Raw genomic sequence first — 20,348 nt, forward strand, 5'->3', positions numbered from 1 at the left:
GATTTCTTGGCCTAAAGGCCATACAAATAGGCACTGTACGCGCCAATAAGTGTTGAAATGAGAGAGGAAGAGGTGTTTTGGGGGACCTATGATTGATTGGACGTTAAGACGCTGGATATCTGGCACATTATCGCATTAAGCATTTCTGGCATTATAAAGGATTCAGGGTGTGCAATGACGTATCGAGCAATGGATATAAGAAATCTTGTACCTGTTACCACTAATTGATGGCACGATTTTACTCCCTTCAGCCGCTTGCTTAGGAAAGGAAATGATATGATAGAATTAGATGCCTAATCTTATAAATGCAATCGGATATTGAAGCTTTTAGCTGGTTTTCAAGATATCGATATTCATTTTCAAAGTCGTCCCTCATCTGGACTGGAGCTATATTTCAACCATTTTCCTATATGCGTTTGTGAGCCTTTGATGCCTTTAAAGAGATAGATTTAGTTCTCTTTAAGCCGTTTTTTTAATCGTGCGTTTGATTTGTACGATCAACTTTCACGTCCCATTTTGTGCCAAGGGACAGTAAAGTATTGCCATGTGTTGCCACAAACTTTACACTCTCACTCCTGCAGCTGCAGCGGCGAATTTTATTGCGAACCAACTTTGGTCAATAAATCTAGAGCACAAACGCGTCCCTCACCAGTCTCCCACCATCCCCTCTATTCGGTGACCAAATGGGGCTAGGAGTAAATTTGTTGTCATAAGTTTTCGTTTACGAATCTCACAATCCCATTCTCGATCATTTTAAATTCGCACAGTTGCAAAGAAAATAAAAGATTTTGAAGTAGGATCTTTGAAGGATAAAAGAAGTGGACAGGATCTGGAAGATTCTGTTTTGGGTGGATGAAGCAAAAACAAAATCCAACAGGCTAAATATCCTTATGAGGCAAATTCTGGGAGTTGCGAGAGATTTCGATAAAAATGAAAAACGGTCACATTTCATTGTTTTTAATGATTGTTTTCATTGCTTTGAAATCTTGTCGGAATGAGGAATAACTTTATGATATGAAATCATGGAAAGACATATTAAAAGCTCATAAAGTCTTAAGAGCACCTGAAACGTTTGTGGCTTTATAATGATGCTTTTATTATGACTTGTTTCAATTGATGATGATAAAGATAAACAGCTTGTTTAATAAAGATAACTAGATTCTTTATGATACTTGAAACGAACTCATGCATGCATTGCAAAAAAACACATCGTTTATGCAAACCATGAGTCCTATGAGCATTGTTATTAGAAATTGAAACTCATCTGCAGCTGCATTTTATAGACCTCATTAAAACAACCTTTAATCCATCTTTCTAATGCGTTCAAGATGGCGGCATTATGCAGAATGGCTGCCCACGCGCGCCCGCATGTTCGCCATTCGCCGCAAAATAAATGATCATAAAATATCTTCCATAAACGCAGCTTACCCTGCGTAAATGAGGAGAGAGTGTGAAAGAAACGCACTAAAAAACCGGTGCGCAAATTTGAAAACGCGTTCCTATAAACCATTTTCGCACGTGCCTCTGAAATAATTTTCCACCTTTTCACGCACCGGTAGCACACCCGCTCTCGTCGCGCCGGTCTAAAAGGGGCCGTTCAAATATTGAACGACCCCCGAAGGGAGGGAGAAGGTAGAAGATGGCAGAGCACATTTATAGAATTGAAAATTGGCAATCAATTGGCGGACGATTTCTCCCCCTCTTCGCTTACAGCAAGAAGCGAAGAGAGAGAAGGAAAACTGCACCACTGAGCATGATGGGTATCGTTAATCGCATCAATCGCATAACTGAGCGCATAAATGCAATGAGTTTTGGGGTAGATGGGGAGGCTCTCGTTTTCGATTTCGTCGATCAAATTTATATCGCTTTCGAGCAATCGGTGCATATCGAACGAACATTGCGGCACGTCACGCCACCGTACACGTAAGCGCGTATTGCTGGTGCGTTTGTGAGTTGCTTGCTGCGTATGATTTTGCAGAACGCCGCGCCATAGCTACGCGTGCTCGCCCGTTCGGTTTGAAAGCTTCGTTCGATCGCATGTACGATTAATTAATGAACACCTAATCGAGAGTGCTAGTTGCTTGTGCTTTGGCTTGTGTCGTGTTTACGGTGCGCGGGGAAGAAATGTAGCAAGCGGGGTTGGTGGGGTGTACCATCTAGTTATGATCGAGGTGGTGTTGCTTATGGCTTGCCCTATAGCACACAACATACCACGCCGTTGGGAGAGATGATGGCATATTATTTTCCAATCATTGGTCGTAATGATAATTGAGTGTGCAGTTAAGTGAAACGAAATTGTCTTGTGGTGTGTGTGTGTATCTATGCGAAGAATATGCGTACCAGCGATATGCATTTGATTGCCTCTTTTTGCCTTTGGTTGGCGATTCAAAAGACTTCTTTCATTTTTTTTTCAAAACGTTTTGTTGACAATATTTTTTAGTTTTTTTTTTGTGAGTTGGATTTATTGCCTTCAGTCCCGGTCTGAAAAAGTTCTTCAAAGCTCAACGAGACATTCTATCTCTGGATTTTTAAGGATTCGAAACTCAGCCCTGGAGAATTATCGTTTTACAGCATGTGCTGCCGATTGTACTATCTAGTGTAACGAGAATATCAACGTTAAATATTAATTTCAAACACAGTTCAACGTGGCTCCAAATGAAATTACTTTGTGTAACCATTCGCTTAACAAATGTTTACTCCAGTGGTATTTTTGTTTTGATTGTCAACTCCAAAAATGAAAACGACGTGGGAAAACTACGAGAAATCAAAATTAAACTGAAATGGAAAAAAGGGTAAAAGAACGGGAGAAAACAACACCGAATTTGTTCCACGTTACACATCGAGTTACAATTCGTTTCAATTGTGGTTTCTTGCCGCCACGGTAGACCCACGGGATGAAGCATTGTGCAATTCGTACACTGAAATCAGTTTCCTAGGAAACAATTTCACTTTTGACATCGCACCAACGTTTGTCGTTCGCTCGAATCGGCGGATGATGATACAACAGCGTACAGCAAGCCAGTGTGCACAGTTGGCCTTTGTTGTGCACTGTAATTCATGTATATTTTAGCAGCAGTGTCATAGCTTGGCTTATGTAACTATGAGCAAAAATAAAATTTAGTCTCTTTATTAACAGGTCTGGTGGATTTGGCTTGATATGATGCCAAGGGTTTCGCTTTTGGTGGGTGTCATAAACGACGCTGGTGTTTGGGGCTGTATAAAAATGCTATTGCATGAATAATAAACTTACTTTTTTGCAAGTTTCGGCCACTGTCGAGCGATGAACTTCTCTACGCAAAGCTCCTATCGTATTTGTCAAGAGTACCATCACGCAAACGTCTTGTACGCACAGTACAAAATTCATCAATCTCGAGCAAATCGCACCCAGTGCGCGACACATGTGTGAGCATCACACGGGAGCCACACCACGCCTTACGGGTGCGTCTTCGCTTGCCTCTATGCGATTTGTCTTTCCATTCAAGCAAAAGAATGGCACCGGCAAACAAAAAATATGCTTCGCAATAGTCAATTTGTCGAACCTGCGAGTAGAGTATAGCTGCGCAGAAAGTAAGCTCCGCAAAAAGCGTACGCAACAAAGATCGCCATAACAAAGTTAGCAAACTTTCTTCACGGGCTGAAAGGGCGAATCCTCATAAATATCTGCAGTGAAGAATAAATCCTCATCAGGCGTCAGGGCCAAGCGGATGTCGTTGTGCCCTAAGTAGCTGGGTCGTCGTGTGGTGTTTGCCGGCAGAAACCATGCGTCATGCTGGATTTCTTGCATTACGGCTAAGAAAAGCCCTAGATGAAGGAGCAGATTTATAACACGAGATAAGCTTAGGACGTAGCTTGTTTTTTTTTTGTTGTTGTTGTTGCCCAAAATGCTGTATGAGTTCCATTGCTGCTTGGGATTTACGAAGATTGTTTTATTATAATTTAATAGTGATGAACGTGGGTAGGAATAAATTGCTTCGAGTATTAAGTTCAAATTCCAGCTACTGTCTTGTATGGTTAGTTATGTTTGTATTCGTTTACTACACGGTGCATTATATTCGTTTGTATACTTTCAACTACACACAATTGTACAAACATGGTACGTATCGAAGCATAAAGCAATTTATAAAATAAATTGTCCACTTGGAGTGATCGATGCCGCTCAGCGGAAAAGAAGTAATCGATTTTTGGATCCATGATTTGTTTCCGCTTCGAGCAAACAGAGCTCAGTCAACGCTGCTCTACGTGCGATTTCCATTCGAAATGGATCTCGATATGGCATTGAACAAAAAAACGATATGTCCGAATGGCGAATGGTTGGTTGCAGCAGGACGAAATCCGATTTATTAAAAATGCATTTATTGCCCCTCTTTCTTTATCTGAATGTTGCAGCGAGCTTTTGACGTGCTTCAGTTTCCACTTGTCATGATGGAACACGTGTCGTGTCGTGGCAAGAACTTTCAGCTCCGTGGGTTCGAAAACAAATGTTGCAATGTTTTATTGCCGTTTTGCAACAGCTTTGCTTTTCGGGTGCTTCTCGGCAATCAATCGTGCCATTTTCAGATCGGTTCGTACGTACATGTACTGTTTTTATTTTAAGGTTATTTTCTATTGCGATTGACAAATTTGAATGTTCCATTTGATAAATTCTGCTTTTAACCTTCATTTGCGTGTCACTATTGTTTCGATTGTTAAAATTCATCGACAAAAGAGAGCCAGTTTGCGTGTACTTCGGTGAAAGAATGCGTTTTTAGCGTTTTCACAAAATCCTGTTCTCATCTTCCTCCAGTATCCCGTACAATCAGACAAACCCAATGTTTCCCTTTTTCCCCTATTTTCGCCTGTCAAATAACAATCGTGAAAAAACACACACACACATACATTTTGTAAAAAAAAATCACTTCAGCTAGCATCTAAGCGGCACGGTACCATTTTGCCAATTTATTTTAACCCATAGCGTTGGTGCTATTTTTGGCTTTTCACATCCTTTATTTTCCGGTGCCTTTTGTTCGATCGCCACGCCGCCCTCCGGTGTACATAAATCGGAATGATTTATGGGATATTTGCATAAATCGATCAACGATTGAAAGCAGATTTAGACTCCGCAGCGTTGTGCTCGCGCGCGCGCGCCCCCGTTTATGATCCTTTGCCCGCTTCCGTTGACGGGTGGTGGGCGGAGTGCAGTGATGAGAAAGGATCATGAATGTGTGTTGACTGGGGACCAGCATAACGCCTGGCGAACCCGTGTGTGGAATGCTACTAGCGTAAGCGTATGGTCGGTGTCGTGTGTGTGCGAATGACAGTATGAAATAGACGCGAGATAAATCATTCTGCGAGATCGACGCATCGTAATAGAGTTGCGATGCTGTGAACATTGGCTTTAATTTAACTTTTTGTGTAGTGCACTACTGGAAATGATTGTTTTGCTACAGTGGATTATGCGCTTGAAATGCAAAACAAGAAGTGATTCAATTCTTGTTTATGTCCTTACGACGCTTCTCGAGACTAGAGTTAGAAACAAGGCTAGCAAACATTATTGGCTAGTCGATAAGTGATGCAATATTAGTGATTGATTGATGATTCTTTGATAATCTGCAGTGTAATCTTGTTGTTGATGATTAAGTGGAAACAATGTTTACCGATTGATTTGACAAAACAATCAGGATTTAAGACAAATAGCACTACTATGTCATATTGAAGACAGCTTCCCTTCTTTATAGTAAGTCTTCCCTTTAAAGTGAAATTGAAATGTTTATATAGCTCGGTACTTACAATATATTACTGTAACACTCAATGTGGAAAATATCTCCTCGCTACGCTATCTATGTCTTTCATCGGAACACTTGTAATGATTCCAACATACCTGCCGGCATTATGTCAATGCACACCGTTTGAGCACGAGTTAAATGTGTGTTAGCTACGGTTTGAGTAAAAGCAGTAGAGAGAAAAATACATATAAATCACTATTTTGCATTGCACACCCTCCACATTGCTCAGCCCGCCAAGGACGCTAAGGAATGCTCTGAAAACAGGACGCTGTGAAAAACACCGTTCAACCGTCCCAAGCAAAACTAACCGAGGTAGAAAATCGTTGCTTTAAGGGTACCCTCCAGCGTAAAATCGGGAGCAGTCGACGCAAGCAGGAGCTGCAACTGCTGCCTGCTCGAAGCGTAACGACAGCGGTTTTACATGGAGAAAATCACTGAATCATAGGATTTTATCTGTTCCCTTTACCCTGCGGAAGCAAGGTTTGCCTCCACCAGCGGTTTGTCGGTTGCCTTTTTTTTGCAGCGAATCGAACTGGAAACTGTTCTGCTAAGCGAACCAACAGAAGTGGGAGAGCGACAGTCAGACACTCTGCTAATAATGTTTCATAGTGCCGTTTCTAAGATGCTGTGCCGTCTTTCTTCTGCACTGCTTTCCACCGCATTCACTTGCCGGGATGTACTTTTGCGTTATTTCCCACCCACCTTCCGCCGGCACACGCTTTCGGTGAATTGATCGGCACTAAGACAGCCGATAAAACACCGTCAAAACCCATATCTAACGACCGTCTCGTGCCGTCTCGCCCGATCGTCTCCGACGTTTGTACCGATGTTTGTCGCATGAATAAATTGTTTGTTTTTATTTTTATGCTTCAACGTTTTTTTATGCCGCTGTTCCCCCCTATCCGTGGGAGTCTTTCCCGTTAAAAAAAATGCACGGGTTCCGGGTTTCTTTCACTTGGGCAGTATTGTTTTCCCCTGTACTTCTTTTTCTTCTTTCCCTTATTCAACCCTCCTTGTCGAACTTGTCCGAAATGCGAACTCTGGTAATGGTATCGTTGTCATCTCGTCGTCTTCTAGCCCGCCGACGACGACATCATCAGCATCATCATCGTCATGACCCCGGCGGTGGCGGGAAAGTCCAATTTTCTTTTACCACGCGTACGGCGCACTTCCGCACTCCGGTGGGCGAAGGGAAAGGAGAGTGGTGGAAAGGAAAGGGAAAGGAGAGTTTGGGGGATGGAACGGGTCGCGATATCACCCCACGCAACAATCGACGTCTTCGGCGCCGCTTTCGCACAAGCGTCCCGGGCCTGTGTTACCGGCTGCCGTTTGTAATCGTTAGAAAAGACAACATTATGTTGTAAGTTAAGCGTGTAGACTGTGTTCGGTTGCTGTTGTTGTTATTATTCTTTGCTTTGTTTTTCCTTCATCGTACAACCTTTGAGTAATGGAGCGACGAACCATGAAAAGCGATAGAAAAGGGGAAATGAAGAAAACATCGGGTGGAACTCGAACAAAGTAACGAAGAATAGTTGCCACGGATTGGTTGACGGTTTGCCGGTAGATGTGAGCCCCCCTCCACTTTGCTCCACAGTCAATTGTCACATGCCAAAATGAAAAGTGCAAAGGTTAAGAGTTTTCTAGTACCGGGGGCAGCCGGGAATGTGGAGCTTATAACGCGCGCGCCAAGTTTGGTGACATCCAAGGTCCAGTTCCAGATGAGTGAATTAAAAGGTTTTCCAGCTGGACAAGCTTGAGTGGAAATATATTTGAGGAAGCTACGGGGTTTGTTCCCTGAGGCGTAATGTTCTTATTTGGTGCGACGTTTTTGTTTAAGCAAGGTCGGCAAATCATAAGGCATAGGATGGGAGAGTTGCTTGTAACATGACGGTAAGCAACGTCCATCCGCCGTAAGATTTAAGATATGCCCGGGGAAGCGTGTAAGTTTATTATGAGATCAGGCGGATTATGTGGCGGAACTGTGAGAGAAAACTGTGTCGTGACCCATTGTACAGATGGTTACGAACGACAGTGGCAACAAAGTGTAAGACAGAGGTCTAATTTTGATTTGAACTCTTGTAATCTCAAGTTACAATCGAACAGAATAATGAAGACATTTTCGAGCATAGAGCTGCAAATGACATAAGTTACTGATACTGATTTTTACACTCAAATCTCGAATCTGCTAACTTCCGAATGACGTCAAATATCACTGGAAGTTTTGAAACTTATTTTGCTGTAAGCAACTTTAACAGGTAACATTGTGTAGAAGTGATAACCATCAAAACGGCACTTTATTCAATACTTCATCATCCAGAGATGAGTAGACGCATAACAAGACCGAAAGTTGATTAAAGAATTGCTCACGCACAGGTTTTAAGACTTTATATTCTATCGGAAAGTTATCTAGGCTCAGTGCTAGTGGTTTGAACTTCCAAAAATGATGACAAATTCTGCGTGACATTACAAACATTACAACTCAAACAACCAACAGCGCTCAAAATTCTAACCCAACATGCTGTTCCTTTCTTCGCTGTAACGTTTTTCATTCGGCTGCTGATGTTTACACATTTTGTTATTTTCTCATTTACACGATGACCATACGCGTCCATCATCCATTTACTGGAGCTACCAGCGAGCCATTGCCTGGAGCTGGGAACGAGATTGCTGGATCGTTTATCGCTATCACGTATGAATATTTATTAATTTATGGACCTGCGGCATTATCGGATGGGTTCTCGCTAATGGAGCAGGATTCCGATTGGTCCACAGCGATAATGTCGATAAAAGGCCCAGTGGTGAAGGATTTTAATGCGCCTGCGAGTGACATGGGGTGTGAGGAGAGGGAGGTGCAACGTGTACCGTATGGTGCAGAGATATAAATTTCGAACTTTGACAGATGTTGTGATTGAAGTGTTTTGAGTGCCATAAATTGCTACGTAAGCTTGTAAACATGGAAAACCAAATTCATCCATAAAAAAAAAAACATTGAAAGCATTCTCCAAAAGCACTTTCAGGCATTTACTCTAAATGTAATAGCTTCCTAGAAACGAGCAACCGTATATTGGTGGTTATTGCACCAGCAGAGCTGGGAAGTATCCATTTGTTGTGGTTAACCAAGCTCCCCCTAAAGCTAAATTTCCATTCCCTAGCGCTTCCACCACCAAATCCATCACAGACCGAGCACTTGATGATACGAGCTTGATATGAACTGTGGCTAAAGCGGCGAAAGAGGCACCCGGGTATGCGTAGTCAGCCATTGGCTTTCCGATGGCGACACCAAAGATGGCTGTAGGGATGCGATGAGATCGTACTGCAGCGCAGTACAGCATGACGGACGAGCTGGTTGTGTAATTATTATCCTGCCAAAAGCGGGTGGTGTCTAAATCATCGGCACCGGATGCTGTGTGTCGGTACTTGCCTTTATTACTCGACTCAGTCTCATGGATGCAGCTCCGCAGAGCGATGGAGTGCATTTTCCAACGCCACAACCGCAACATGCACCACACGAGTCCTTTATTTTTCGATGGAATAATACGAGGTGCCTTTTTGGTCGCCTTTGCCGGGAGCAGGGAGTGTGGATGCTGTATATGAATGAGAGCAAAATAAGATTAAAGAACGATATTTCATACATGGTTACTCTAAAAAGACCCTTCTTATTATATTGTTTAAAATGCTTTAGTTTGAAATGCCTGAAAATATGTAAAGACGAATAGTGTTTTCATGTTTCCAGAATATGAACTCAAAACGCTTCTGCTCTTTCGCTCCAACAGTGGAAGTAATTGCGAACTAATTTGATTTAACTACAACATAGAGAACAGCTTCCATAATTCTGCATTTGCATCCTGTGCGCAGAGTTGTGCCGCCTGTCGTATTACCAACCACACTGAACGTTACCCATTGGACGTGCGCCGGATCCTGCGGTACGAGACTAGCACGAGAACTAGCACTGTTACCGAGAAGAAAGGCGAGCAAATAATTAAATGAACGTATCATTCCCACATGTCGTGACGGGGCAACGTGGCAAGCATCCGAGGCACGGCGTATATTGCGCTGTTTTTCGTATAAAGTGCGAAAAATGGCTCGTGTGGTTTGTCAATGTTGTGGGAAAATGTGTTGTTCCCTTTTCCATAGCAGTAGTGAAATAATATAAAATAAATCATTTACTATTTTTCGAACCATATTCCTTCAAAGTGACCTAAACGTTGTGCTACGGAGTGTTGGTTGTCTAACCAGAAGAAGAAGCAATTGAAACTGTGCACATTAGTGTGCACCTCTTTCCTTGTGTGTATCCCTTTTAGCAAGCGTCAATAATGTGATGAATGCGCTGCGCAAACATATGCCCGGAAGGCGCACACTCGCGATGAACGGCATAAAGCGGGAAAAGCTAGCGCATAGATTTCCGAATCCGCCATAAAGCATATCACACTCACACCAAGCTGGGCGGACAGTGCTAGTGCGCGAAGAAACAGTAGCGAATGGCACAAACGAAACCTTTTCGGCTGTGTTGGTTTGTGTTTGTAGTTTAGTTTGGTTGTTGCTGTTTGCCTAGCTTTGCTTTCTCGTTTTTCTTTTTTCCTGTAGCAAAACCGGGAGCCTCGAATGGGAGCTATTGTGCATTTGGCGATGGTTTTTGTGCTTCTTCTTCTGTTTGTTCCCTTCGCTCAGGACTTAGGGACGGAAATTGAACGCCAACAAGTGTACATATTTAAACAGTGCGAACGGGGAGTTTGGGAAAGGATGGATCTTTTGCCTTTTTCCGGTGACATCCGGTTGCTTTAACCTGGAGGCACGAAAACACAGCGCGTTGGACGTTTTGTTTCGAGAACTAAAAAGATGTTTTAGGCATTTCCGTTTGTCAGAAGATGTTTTGATTGAGACGCATAATGATATGGAACCCAAGAGCAAAGGGCATTTAGTGTGTTATAAAATAATATCGAAATCGTTGGCTTGTGATTTTGGGTTTTGATTGACAGAATAGTGTGCAACAAGATTGAATTTGATATTTGCATTGTTGTTTGAGATTAATTTTATCCCAGAGGTCTTTTCACATTAAAACCACGAAAACAACAATCTGGCAAAGTTGATCTGCCATTCATTTTCTTGTATTTGTTTTATGATTTTGTTGAGTTTAATGACATTTCTTGTTATATTTTCTTTTCTTTACGTACATTTCCACACCCCAGTTTGAGGAACCTTCTTAGAAGTACAATGCTCAGCACGGCATTGGGCGTACATAGCAGGGAAAAAAACATGCTGCTTTTCAGTGACAACATTGTTGGGGTGAAATCCGGTCCACCAATGGGGCGGTAAAAAAACATGCAAATACAAACATAATTTACCATGCCGGAAATTTGACTTTGAATTCCCGTTTTGGGTATCTCATTCATTGTAGACGTTTTTCTGTAATGCTTCATTACACTGATGGATGGTTGGTGTTGGTAGAATATAATGAATTTTTATGATAAATTTAAAACATTGCTACGGCTCATGTCATAAATGATGGACAAAAGAATCTCTAGTTTGAATCTAGTTTGTGTGACAATTGAATTTAAATGCATATTGTTGCATTTGATAAAAATGCAGTATTAAATTTATACTTTTCCAAAACCAACAACTAGTTCGCATAAGGACCTTCCGTTAGCCTAGGGCTTAGCCGAAAGGAGCGAAACATAATCCATCGTTTTGCTGCTAGCTACGCCCTGCACAACCTCAACTGCATACACTCATCATAACTGCAAACAATCAAGGACATATGCACATAAGTTGTAAACAACTACTACTACTGCTACTACTCCCTGTACATTAATCCCACTCACAGACGTGCACACCTACACAGAAATACCCCGAAATGCTTAACTCACCTTAGCCGCGGGTTCGCCGATACACTCGCGTGTTTCGCTTCCGGTGTGCGCTACCATTTTATTACCTGCTTCCGGTGCAATCGCTTACCCCCAAGGTTGTGGGAACCACCACTGGCCAGCCATAGACGTCTGCACCGACTGCTGTGCATTCCAGGACACCACCAGCACCAGCACCGGAAGCGAAACAAAAAGGTTCCGCATAAACCTGTGGCCTCATTTCCTCGGTATTGTTTGCTCCTTTCATTTGCTGGCAGGTTTCTGTGTTTTATTGCAGGTTCCCCCTGGCTGTGGAATTGTTCTGCGTGTATGTGTGTTAAACATCCCAGCTACCAAATCCGCCGCGCGGAGCTGCACTTTATCGCGTGTGCTACGTCCATTAACCTAGATGGGCGATGGATGCAATATTCGAACACATGTCGGGCGCTTGGGGTGGGGGTACGGGGTGTCTATCCCGAAGATGGCTGGGCTGGGCTGTTGCAATCGTAAGATTAGCGCCCGTTACATTGAACACGGGACCGTATGGAGCCGCTTGCGTGTGTCGTTTACGCCTAGAACGCGGCTAAAGCGGAATGAAAGAAAGCAAGCTGAACGCAGCTGTGGCAGGTTCAATGCATTCCTGTAACCTTGCCTCTTCTCTCTGTGGTTTGTTTACAAAGCGAGCTTTTTATGTTTGTAAAAGTTTTACTTCCCCTTATCCCTGTTGCCCTTGTGAGTGTGTTCTTCATTTTTTTCACAAACAACCCAGGAAGCTTAACCTCATTTCGGGGCGTTCTGGAACACACATTTTGTGGACGGGAAGCTAGCAGCAAGGATACGTCGCTCCGGGTTGCAGCAGTGTGTTTGATTGAAGCAAGGATAAAAATAATCTTCCGGGGTGGGCGGGAGAAGGCCTATTTTTGGGTCACGGCGATAGCCAAGGACGCTCTGGAATGGCCGGATTCCACTAGGGCGATTCCCTAACTACTGGTGTCTGGGTTTGAGGTAATTGTCTTGCGTGATCGATTCAAAAACGGAGTTTAAACGACTGTGTTTGTAAATAAAGTGCCTCCAATTTGGAAGCGATTACATAAAAACCTTTTGTAGACACAGAATTGTTACCGATTATTACAATAAGTTGTTCACTCTTTCGCAGTTTTTTTTAAGGATAGTTGGCATTCATTTACAAAATTTGATCTGATTTATTTACGTTGCAGTTGAACGAATAATTAGTATCAAAAATAGTATTGATGAGAAATGTTACACACTGTTTATCTTTTGAAATTTCCCTCCCGTAAAGGAAATAAACACAGTAATGCGTGTGCTCATTTGGTAGCGGCACATTCACAAAAGGGATTTATAATTACCAATCACCGGTTGTTAGTTTGCAGAGCGTTCAGTTCAAGCATATTAATGAAGGTTTGATATGCTCCATACGCATTCTACCGTCCAGAGGACACACGATAATTGCGCTGCAACTCTATTGCCCTCTATTACGCTGGCACGTGAAAATGGACAATGGATTGTGCAATTGCATTGCCAACTCGAAGTGTAGAACTTCTGTCCGCTGCATTCTAATCAAGCGCAGCACGGTATTGGTTCTGCTCCATATTGAACCAAAGCACACCAAATCCATTCGCTTTACACATTTACGACGACAGGACGGCGTACGAGAGTTAGATTATATTTACCCGATTTGCAAATACGCGTTCCACAGAATCGATCGTAATTAACACTTCTCCCGGTGGGGGTTTTCCCACCAGACGTCGTTTCGTATAGCTCTGGTGGTGCTGCGTTTCGGACGTGAAAATTTTGCTCATCCATTTTCAGCGCAAACGAGCTCAGACCTCCTTCGGGGGCGGATGGACCACGTATAGTAGAGGCAAGGTATTTGCAAGCGTTTTAGGATCATCTAATGGGATTGAAAGTCGATGTGTCAGCCGTCGGCAATTAATCTCTCTGCTGCCCGTGCGCTCCTCCGTTCATCCGATCAACAAAAGCGCGCCGATTCATTGATTGAGAGCAGATGGGATGCTCGGTTGTGCCACCGGGGAAAAGCTGCCATGCTGTTTGCTACCGAATGTGGTCGAATTATTTGAATGAATAGACGATGCGACCGGGGAAGATGGGAAGATGGGAAGATGGACAAGTCAGTTTTCTGCAGAAAACCGATCCCAATAAGCTCGCTTGATGGACAGGCCGGGCAGGGGCTCATTGTCAAGCATCTTGTTCGGATACTTAGCAACCCGTCAGTGCCATTGACAGTGGAGAGACGAGAATGATGTTAATTTATTAATGCTCTTCATTTTGTGCCGCACTTGAAGCAGCGTCAGAATTCGGGTTTGCCTCCGACGTGTGTGTGTGTCTGCTAATGACGGTTTAATGAAACCCAAGCAATAGTGTTTGATGGGTGATGGTGAACCCGATAATTGCTTGTTTTGTTGGAAAAGTTAAGGAATGGAACCGGGTTTTGCAAACTAATTGGTAGAAGCGATAAAAAGCAGATGTAACAATATTCGATGGAGCCGCATGGTACCTCACGCCTTGCAACTGGCTGCGTACTTTCAATAAGACAGTAAAGGCTCAGCCTAAGGAATGGTAAGCAAATTCGTGTCGCAATTAAAATCTTTGAAAATGATTTTACGGTTTCTGGTGACACTTGCCTACGGTTCGAGTAAAAAATACACTCGTAGGACACGCACATCGTAACACTTCCACAAAGTGTGGGCGCCCATCAATAGATGTTTGCCCTCTCTTTTACGCTGTCCATGGGACCGTACCAATTAAAAACCGTCCAACCTTCGCTCCTTTCCCTTCGCCGGACCTTGAACGCCATGGCCCGTGAACTTGTCACTAAATGCGGACTGACAAACACCTGATCCTTTGCCCGTTCCGTTTTATGTACCGTCGCTCGGGTTTAATGTATCGTCGCTCGTAAATCGGCGCGCACTCATTATACTTGCCTCGGTGAACGGTGCCAACAGTACCGTGCGGCTGGATCGTTAAAGATGATTGATTTTGTAAAATAAATCCAATTTATCAAAGCCGTGGTAGGGTTTTTTCTCTCTCTTTTGTAGGTTGGCCGGGAGACGGGAGAGCAACAAAGTTTTATTGAACTCATCAAAGTGAAATGCTGAAAGTGCCAGGAGATATACCTGTGTGTGTGTTTTCCGCGAAAAATATTGGCCATTCATCATCGTTGTGCTTTAAGTGATTGAATATTTCCATCACGTACATACCGTAAATCGTACAACGTATTGACGTAGCTTATTAATACCGTTTCCTCCATGCCTTTGCTTTGATTTTTATTTGGCAAACACGAATTCAGGAATTCAGTGTCCTCAAGGTGTGTGTACCGTTGGGCCCGATTTCCCAAAGTGATATTTAAATCAAGCAAACGCTTCAGTGCTGCGCGTATTTTCCGCCATCGCACCAGCTCCTGGGGGAGGTAAATATGACCGAGTGTGATTAATATTCCATGACAGTGCCGGGTGAATTTTTTGCGTGTTTCGCTCATCGCTTGAATGTGTGGCATGAATTTTTGATACCACGCCCGGGTGAGTGAGTAGGTGAAAATCAATCGGAAACAACTAAATCACAGTGTGGCGTGGTAGGGCAAAAGCGCGTCGGTACGGCTATGTGGTACAGTCGGTGAAGCTTAGCGTGTGCCTGGTGTTTGATCTGCATTACGAATTCAGAATGTGCGGTTGCGATGTGTTTGTGTGTGTGTGTGTGTAAATTCGAGCAAACATTCGCTTCGTTTTTCGGTTGACTTAGCGATGGGAGAATATGTTATATGACGATTGCAGAAACCATCCATATCCCAGCAGATAACACGCGTTATATGATTCGCAGAATCTTCTTGATCAGAATTTCGATCGTTCGGTGGTCGTTCTTTGGTCAAAGAAATAAACAGAAATGTCTGAATCTACATAAGGTAGTATTTGCAGTAGCTCTAGCTGGCCTTCAGATTCGTTCGATGGTCAATCAGCTTGCCTACCATCATTCGTTAATCTTACACTTTAGCATCCCTCCATCACAATTACAATGTTCGACTGAACTCATAGATTCGGATCTCACTCATTGCAACCAATCAACTCGTTCCGATAACCCAAATGGTCAACGAAGTTTTAAGAGGAACGGCTATGACCTCATACGCACCATTATAAACTATCCCGCTGTGCGATTCGGTCCCAGTGCCGGTGCAGGGAAAGTATTTAATTGGGTTGTGCAAATAGTTACCCGTTGCTATCGGCTTCCTTGAAGATTACACACTTTGAACACACATCGAACCATGTTAGGGATGGGGAGGTAATGTTTACTTCAGTATTGGGCTAAATGGAAGTGAGGAAGCCGATTGCGATTGGAAGCAGATATCCGACTGGTAGGAAATAAATCGTTAAAGGAATGTGCAAAATGTCTGGCAAAATGTAAAAAAGTGAAATATAAATTTGCAAACCAATAAACAACCTCGGGACATGGCAATTAATATGCCAATGGGCATGATCGAGTTAGCTTAATAGCTGACTTAAGCACACGTTTCTTGCATCATTCTCGATGGAGTTAAAATATGAAGAGTCAGATGCTGTCACCTCCTTACACAGAATTAAATTTGATTACAAGTTAGTCATTTTGCTTCTGTCCATTTCATGAAAACAGTTTAATATTCCCTAGGCAGCTAAGAACGCTAAGATTTTGTGCATACCCGTAGCAAGAGACTAATGAAAAGTGTGTTCGCTTAATGTTAATTTGATTCCAATACTATCACTTTATCGGTAGCGTGTTCCTTTCTTTTCTACAGAATCACCTGTGTCTGGTATGAAGAATTGTGCTCACTCTATATGAAATATCCACGTTTCTCCAGCACTAAACAAAATTGTTTCCCGCTAGTCCGTTTTCCACTACACTGGTAACACATTTTTGTTCTTCCCCAGGGTCAAGTGTGCTGTTTATTTCACCCGCGCACCACACGCATATACACACTAATTGGCTTCCTCTCTCTTTGATTCACCGTTTCCTTGAAATTCGATTCGATTTCGGTACCTATCCGCTGATTTGGCCTTTAATGTAATACACCTTAATCACGTATCACACACTGCCTTACCCTGCTTGAGATTTGTGTGTTCCGTTAAGCACGGTGCTCCTCCAATCCGTCCAACTGCCGTCAACGTTATGGTCGTGCGTCTGCCGTGTACGACCGTCCGTGTGCGAAGATTGAGGGTTATGTTTTTCCAAAGTTTGTTGTTCTTCTAAAGTTTCTCCACCATTTGTTTGTGTATACTTACACCTTCGCAAGAGTGATAAAGATGCCCCCGCCCACAATTGTCGGTGTCTCTTTCTCCACCGGAGTGGGACGGAAAGGAAGTAAACAAGTAAACGAAATAATCGCAATCGCTCGTTAGTAATCGGTAGACACCTTTGCCAATAGGAGGGGGAAGAAAGCGAAGGATTTGTTCAAAAAAAATCACCCTCACATACACAGTTGACTGTGCAACAAAGATCGGGATGGTATGGTAGGGGGGTTCGTAGAAATATCGACTATTTGCTACAACAGCAACCATTCACACTAGCTTCGAATCGGTTTGCGTACACGTGTGCAGAAATTCGCAAACCGTGGGATCTTTCACCGCAACACATATTATTTTCCCTGCAGGTGGCAGGGTGGGCAGCGTGGAAATTCGTTTATGCGTGAACGCTGCATATACCTCCCTCGTACATACTATAACCTAGGGGAGAGAGAGAAGGAAAAACTAGAGAGATGATTGATCGCACTTATCGGTTAGATGGTGGTGGTGCCCACGTTTTACCCCGTTACCTCGTTTCTTTTTTCTGTTTTCGACGTTTTAACGACCGATACATTTTATATAGGAAACCTGGGCCCTGGGCTAGTTGGCAGCTTTCGGTGCGTGTTCGATGCTTCTTCTTCGCCACTGGGGCGGCATCTCTTTGCGTCGGCATTTGGGGAAGCAATTGCTTTGATAAAAATTGAAGCTGAGAATTAAATTACCATCGCCGACGATGAGGCGTGTGCGTGTGGTGCACGCGATGTTCGCTGGAAGCGTCCATTAGAAAAAAATGGGCAAGTAAATTGGACTTTAAAATGCTGTTTACGGTGAAACTCTAAATTAAGACGTGAGATAGGGGATAGCTATTGCTGTTTAGGTGTTGAAAATCACAATTAGCAATTACTTTAATGAATGCTTTTTTTTAGTAATATTGCAAAAAATTGAAGTAAAATTTAATATTGCTAAAAATTTGTTTTGGAAATTTCTGACTGTATGTTTTTTTCTTCTCTTTTTTACTTTCAGATCGATAATAAAGTTTGTTTGGTGAAATGTGTGTAACGTAGAATTGACACAAACTGAAGCAAAAAAAGGCACCAATTGATTTGAATATGGAGGTCAAACTACGTGGTGCAATCCGAACCGGTCACATGGTGTCAAGTGAGCGACACGGCCCGTCGCACAACGCATGATGCGTTCAAATCCGATTTGAGCTAAAGTTTTCGCTCGCGCTTCAATGGTGGAAGCTTTTGTTATACACTTCGTCGTATAGATTGTGTTAACAAAAGTCCAATGCATGTGACTAAATCGATCGCAATGTCACAAAAAGGTGAAGAAAAATTACGTCGTGCGGGGGGCCAGCCTGCAACTCTTCCCAAAAAAAATAGTGTTTATTCTAATACGTGGTGTGAATTGATTGCATGATCGCAAACGCGCGTCACGCTGTGCGGGGTGTGTAGTTGTGACGTGAACATAAACATATATAGCAGTGAAATACACACTCGTAAGCTTCTCTCTCAAGTTCAAGATCGTGTCTACTCTATCTAAGTGTTGTGCATCTTTCTCCTCCTTGGTCCCAAAGTAACTGCCGCGCGCGAGTGAGTTAAATAATTATCACATTATCCACGCTTCAATGCGTATGTGTCTGTGTGTCTGTACAGGTGTAATACTTATTCACAATGTGTGGTACCACGAGACGAAGTGTTTACCTTTTATCAACCAAATTTGGTTGCAAATAGTTAGCGCATGCAAAAAGAGAACAACAACAAGATAACAGCAGCCATTGCAGAAGGAAAATATTTACACAACAAAGCACATAGCACGATACCGATGCAATTTACCTCACCGACAGCTTCTTCATTTGTCTTTTTATCGTTTTTGCAGCACTGAAAATAACCTCTCCCTCATACACAGATCCTCTCCGTCCTCTTGTACGTCGCCCGAAAGCCAGTGAGTGAGACCAGTGTTATCTACATGTGTCGGAATAAGTGTCGGAAGATGTGTTAAAGTGTACCAAGCGCGTGTGTCTGTGTGTGTGTGTCTATATCCACGTTCGTGCATATGTGTGTGTCGATGTGTAGTGTCCGGTAGATCACTGGTTCCGGGGTGTGTGTGTGTGTGTGTGTGTGAGTTTGTAGGCGAGAGCGGCGGTTCCAGCAACGGCGGCGAACATCATCGTAACCGCAACAGCGGCAGCCCCGGGCAGCCGCTACCACCACCATCCACCGCCGAGCGGCGGCACGAGCGCCCCCGGTGGCGGGAGCCGCAAGCTGAGCTTCAACATCGGCAAGATGGAGCACGCCGATTTAGTCGCCGAGATGGCTCAGGTCGAGCATCTCTCCACGCAGGACCGGCTGCATCTCGCGCGCATGTAAGTAGTGTGGCGTGTGGATTTTTCGGAAGCCGGATTTTCCGTTCTTTTTTTCTCCTTTTACTAAAAAGTGGCGTGTTTCGCGTGTGTGTGGGAGGGAGTGTTGTTTTTTTGGTTTTTGTTTCTCAACTAGTGGGTCATACCAAGCTCCACATGCAAGCGGAGGAGGTCTCGCTAAGTGGTGTCATTAATTCGTTTAGTGAGTGAAGCGCGTAGTTTCGTGTGCTCGTGCTGTGTGCAGAGCTGTGCCGTCCCGAACAGCAGCAATACAAGGGACAGCATTTTGGGGCTCAGCAAATCGTGCCGTGCAGCTTTCGTTGTTTGCTGTTTGCGGTGCAGTTCGTGCTTTGGTTTTTATCATCCGCTTGTGTTTTTCTTTTCGCCTCGCTTGGCCTCCGCCTAACTTACGCGCTTCGTTTACTGATTTACTATTCGTTGTGGTGTGTCTGTGTATGTGTGTACTTTTTCTTGCAGTCAATCCAAGTGCAGCGGCAAAGGCTTATGATGATCTCATCCCTCTCTTTCTCTTTGCATTGATTTCTCTCTTTTCTTCTATATTTCTTTCTTTTACCCACCTCAAACCCTGCTCAGCGTTGCATGCTTTCGTTAGTTTCGCTTCGTATTCCGTTTTGATTTTCCTCTTGTGTGTTTTTACTCGTTGCCGATCTGCTTCTCTCCTCGATCTTTTACCACACACACACACACCGATCAATCCATCGTGTCGTGTTGCTTATGTGGTGCGCAAGGAAACTTTCTTCCGTCATCCGACGCACCACGTGCGCTCATCCATGCATTCATGTGAGCGTGTGCGTGCGTGTGTGTTAGTGTTTTCCACCCTCAATCTGCTCTGCCCTGCTGTGGCTTATCATGTTGTGCAGTTGGTTTTGTGCCTATTATTTCTCCTCTTCCTCTTTCAATTTGTTTGTCTTTTTTCTCCTTTTCCTCAAGCTTTCATATTTTTTTCTCTGTGTTTTCGTTTGTTGCGGTTGCTTTTTTTATCACAACCGGAGAGGAAAAGGTGAAGCGAAAAAGTGTGTGTTAGTGTGTGGTTCCATCTTTTTTTTATGTACCGTGTATCCACGTACGCGATGAA

The 20,348-nt window shown here is 43.4% G+C and overlaps 1 protein-coding gene across 14 annotated transcripts in view; it reads left to right on the forward strand.

The window, feature by feature from the left end:
* Positions 1-20,348, forward strand: part of LOC120904619 (protein phosphatase 1 regulatory subunit 16A) — an 82,562-nt gene that overhangs the window by 30,211 nt on the left and 32,003 nt on the right. For 8 of the 14 annotated variants that reach the window (XM_040314770.1, XM_040314769.1, XM_040314766.1 and 5 more), the window contains exon 2: positions 18,769-19,255. In XM_040314770.1, coding sequence (XP_040170704.1) covers positions 19,176-19,255 — 80 coding nt within the window. In that variant the 5' untranslated portion in view covers positions 18,769-19,175. Of the gene's footprint in view, positions 1-17,939; positions 18,215-18,461; positions 18,483-18,768; positions 19,256-20,348 lie in introns of those variants that run through there. The other 6 variants (XM_040314774.1, XM_040314776.1, XM_040314768.1 and 3 more) reach the window with 3 other exon arrangements.

Source organism: Anopheles arabiensis, chromosome 3 (genome assembly GCF_016920715.1).
Source record: "Anopheles arabiensis isolate DONGOLA chromosome 3, AaraD3, whole genome shotgun sequence".
Classification (NCBI taxonomy): Eukaryota; Metazoa; Arthropoda; class Insecta; order Diptera; family Culicidae; genus Anopheles; species Anopheles arabiensis.